General features: G+C 33.9%; 1 protein-coding gene across 1 annotated transcript; it reads left to right on the forward strand.

Moving 5' to 3' along the window:
- Positions 1-6: 6 nt before the first annotated feature.
- Positions 7-2013, forward strand: LOC122575253 (sugar transporter ERD6-like 17). The gene has a single exon (XM_043743955.1). It carries the CDS (start codon positions 342-344, stop codon positions 957-959), a length of 618 nt encoding a protein of 205 aa, XP_043599890.1. The 5' UTR covers positions 7-341; the 3' UTR covers positions 960-2013.
- The last annotated feature ends 717 nt before the right edge of the window (positions 2014-2730 follow it).

A 2730-nucleotide genomic window follows, 5' to 3' on the forward strand; every position in this document is an offset into this window, starting at 1 on the left:
CCACAAGCGAAATACACACAGAACCCACAAGCGAAATACACACAGAACCCACAAGCGAAATACACACAGAACCCACAAGCGAATTACACCAACCATCCACAAGCGAAATACAGCCACAATCCACGCGCGAAATACACACAGAACCCACAAGCGAAATACACCCAGAACCCACAAGCGAAATACATCCAGAACCCACAACAGAAATACACCCAGAGCACACAAGAGAAATATACCCACGATCCAGGAGAGAATTACACCACCTAAATATAGTCACTAAATATACTTGGTCAACCAAGCTGCGAGAAATACTACAACCAAGCAACAGGAACGCTTTGTTAATCATGTTTTGCTTGATCATGGCACAACAATTCAGCGGAAACTTCATCACTATGCAGTATCTAAATGTGTTGTTTAGCAAAATAAAGGTGGGTATCGGACCAAACGTAGCGACGCTGATGGTCCTGGCTGTCGGCCTTATAACTAGCAGTTTAATCAGCTTAATAGTGGAATGTCTTAAAAGAAGAGAACTTTTGATTCTGTCTGGGTTCGGAACGTATTTGACATTGTTCTTTTTAGGAATTTACCTTTTCTTAGATGAACATGAATTTGACGTTTCCAACGCCTCTATTATACCAGTTATCGACCTAATTATATATCAAATAATGTATCAAATTGGCTTAGGTACGTTACCCAATGTTTTCCTATGCGAGTTATTTCCTGCGGAACTAAAAGGCATTGTTGGTGCCATCATTGTGATTTTCGATGGTATAATTGGTATTATCATGCCGAAACTGTATCAAGATGTTACCGATACTGATGGCTTGTTTGCGATTTACATTGTCTTCGCGGCAGTAAGCAGTTCGGCATTGCTGATGCTGTTCATATTGGTACCAGAAACGAAAGGAAAAACATATCGCGAGATTGAAGCGCTTCTACTTGATACATATTTGAGTTCATAGAATGAAGAAGTTAGGACCGATGAAATGCATATTCGTAGAATATGACAGGAGAAATTGCACCGTACGTCCGTGGCTCGGTGTCTACTTACTCGGAATATTTTATTTCCCATTTTTATTAGTATAACGATAAAGATCTACAATTTTATCACGATATGCAAGTTTTGTAGTAACGTAGTTTTATTCGTTTGTACGTGTAATTTTAGAAATATGTCTAACAAAGATGATGGTCGTTTACAAACATATGCATCGTATAAATTGATTCGCACTCAAGTTAGAGAAATACATGTTCTCAAACTAAACTTTTTATCCATTTCATAACACGAAAAATGTAACAATATCAATTAACTGGAGATAATTGAACAACAGTTTGTAAAAGTAAGAAAAGTAATATATTACAGAATGACAAGGTGACATAATACTGACAAGAACAACTTTTTATATCTCAGCTGTTATCTATGCTGTTATTTCTTGTATGAAATATGTAGCATATGTATATCACATGTACATATGTTAATATTGTTACAATAAACAGCAAGTATGCTGAAAAAGTCAGTACTTATGCTAAAAATAATGTAATATAATTAACATAATACATTGGTAATAAGTACTTATATTACATTATCTTTCTCACTGATAAGCATATGTGTTTACACATATAAATATATATGTGTTATACACTGTCTTGTCGGCGTTATATTATAGTTATTAGGCAAAAATCTTTGAATATGTTAGTTCGATTATTATAGTAATTACTGTAGCATAACACAGTCATAAATATCTAGCCTCGTCTAGCGGGAATTTTATCGAACTGCCGAATGTTATTTTCGGTAAATTATGACTATAATAACCGAGTTCACTTCAGAAATTTATAATATTTCCCACTTTTAGTATGCGATGATTATTAAATAGCGAAAAATTAAATATCGATAATTTTATAAAGTATTGTGTATCAACAATTATGTATTTATTGTATATCTTTTAAACAAATATCGTGCTCATTAAAAGGCTAGAAGAAACATGGATTAACTATCTATGTATAAAAGCACAAACAAGATTTTGAATGTTCCATTTCATTTAAGTTCCATTCCTGACGAATTTATGATAGACACTAGTGGAAATGAATTAAAGGAGTCCAAATGAAGACAAGTCAAGTGTAATACCAAATACTGCTAAGGTCCTAACTCAACGCCATGGTAAATCGGTAAGGTCGAGAACGATATTAAAATGGTAAGAATACCACCGAGTTCACTGGGTAAAGTACTCTGAATACTGTACCATGTTCTCTTCCACTGTACCATTATCCCTCCTCTTTTCCAAAATATTACTAATTTTGTACAAAAGAATTCGGACAAATTCTTTTTTTCCAAGCAGATGCAAGGCTGGAAAATGATTTCTGCGAAGCGTTTCCCTACTGAGGAAATTTCAAACGAAAAAATGTTTCGACCCGTAAGAGATCGTGGAAAATAAGACAGTTTTAGTAGGAAACGTCGAAATAGAGGGAAAACAAAGAGAAAAAGAATTACCGCGATAAAGGAAGCTATTCTTCAAGAAATTAAAGATAGCTCAAATGCCGGATTATGATCGCAACGTAGTCGATGTAGCAACATGGAACAAAAGTAACTAATAGTCGAAATTGTGGAATTATTTTTGTTCATCTTAATTTTTATATTATAATAAATATGTATCATACAATAGTTGGCATTCGATTGTTCTAACATTATAATTAGGATATTTCCTAGATAGAATGAGTAAAAAAATATTATTGTTCCTA

Source organism: Bombus pyrosoma, linkage group LG14 (genome assembly GCF_014825855.1).
Source record: "Bombus pyrosoma isolate SC7728 linkage group LG14, ASM1482585v1, whole genome shotgun sequence".
NCBI classification, from domain to species: Eukaryota; Metazoa; Arthropoda; class Insecta; order Hymenoptera; family Apidae; genus Bombus; species Bombus pyrosoma.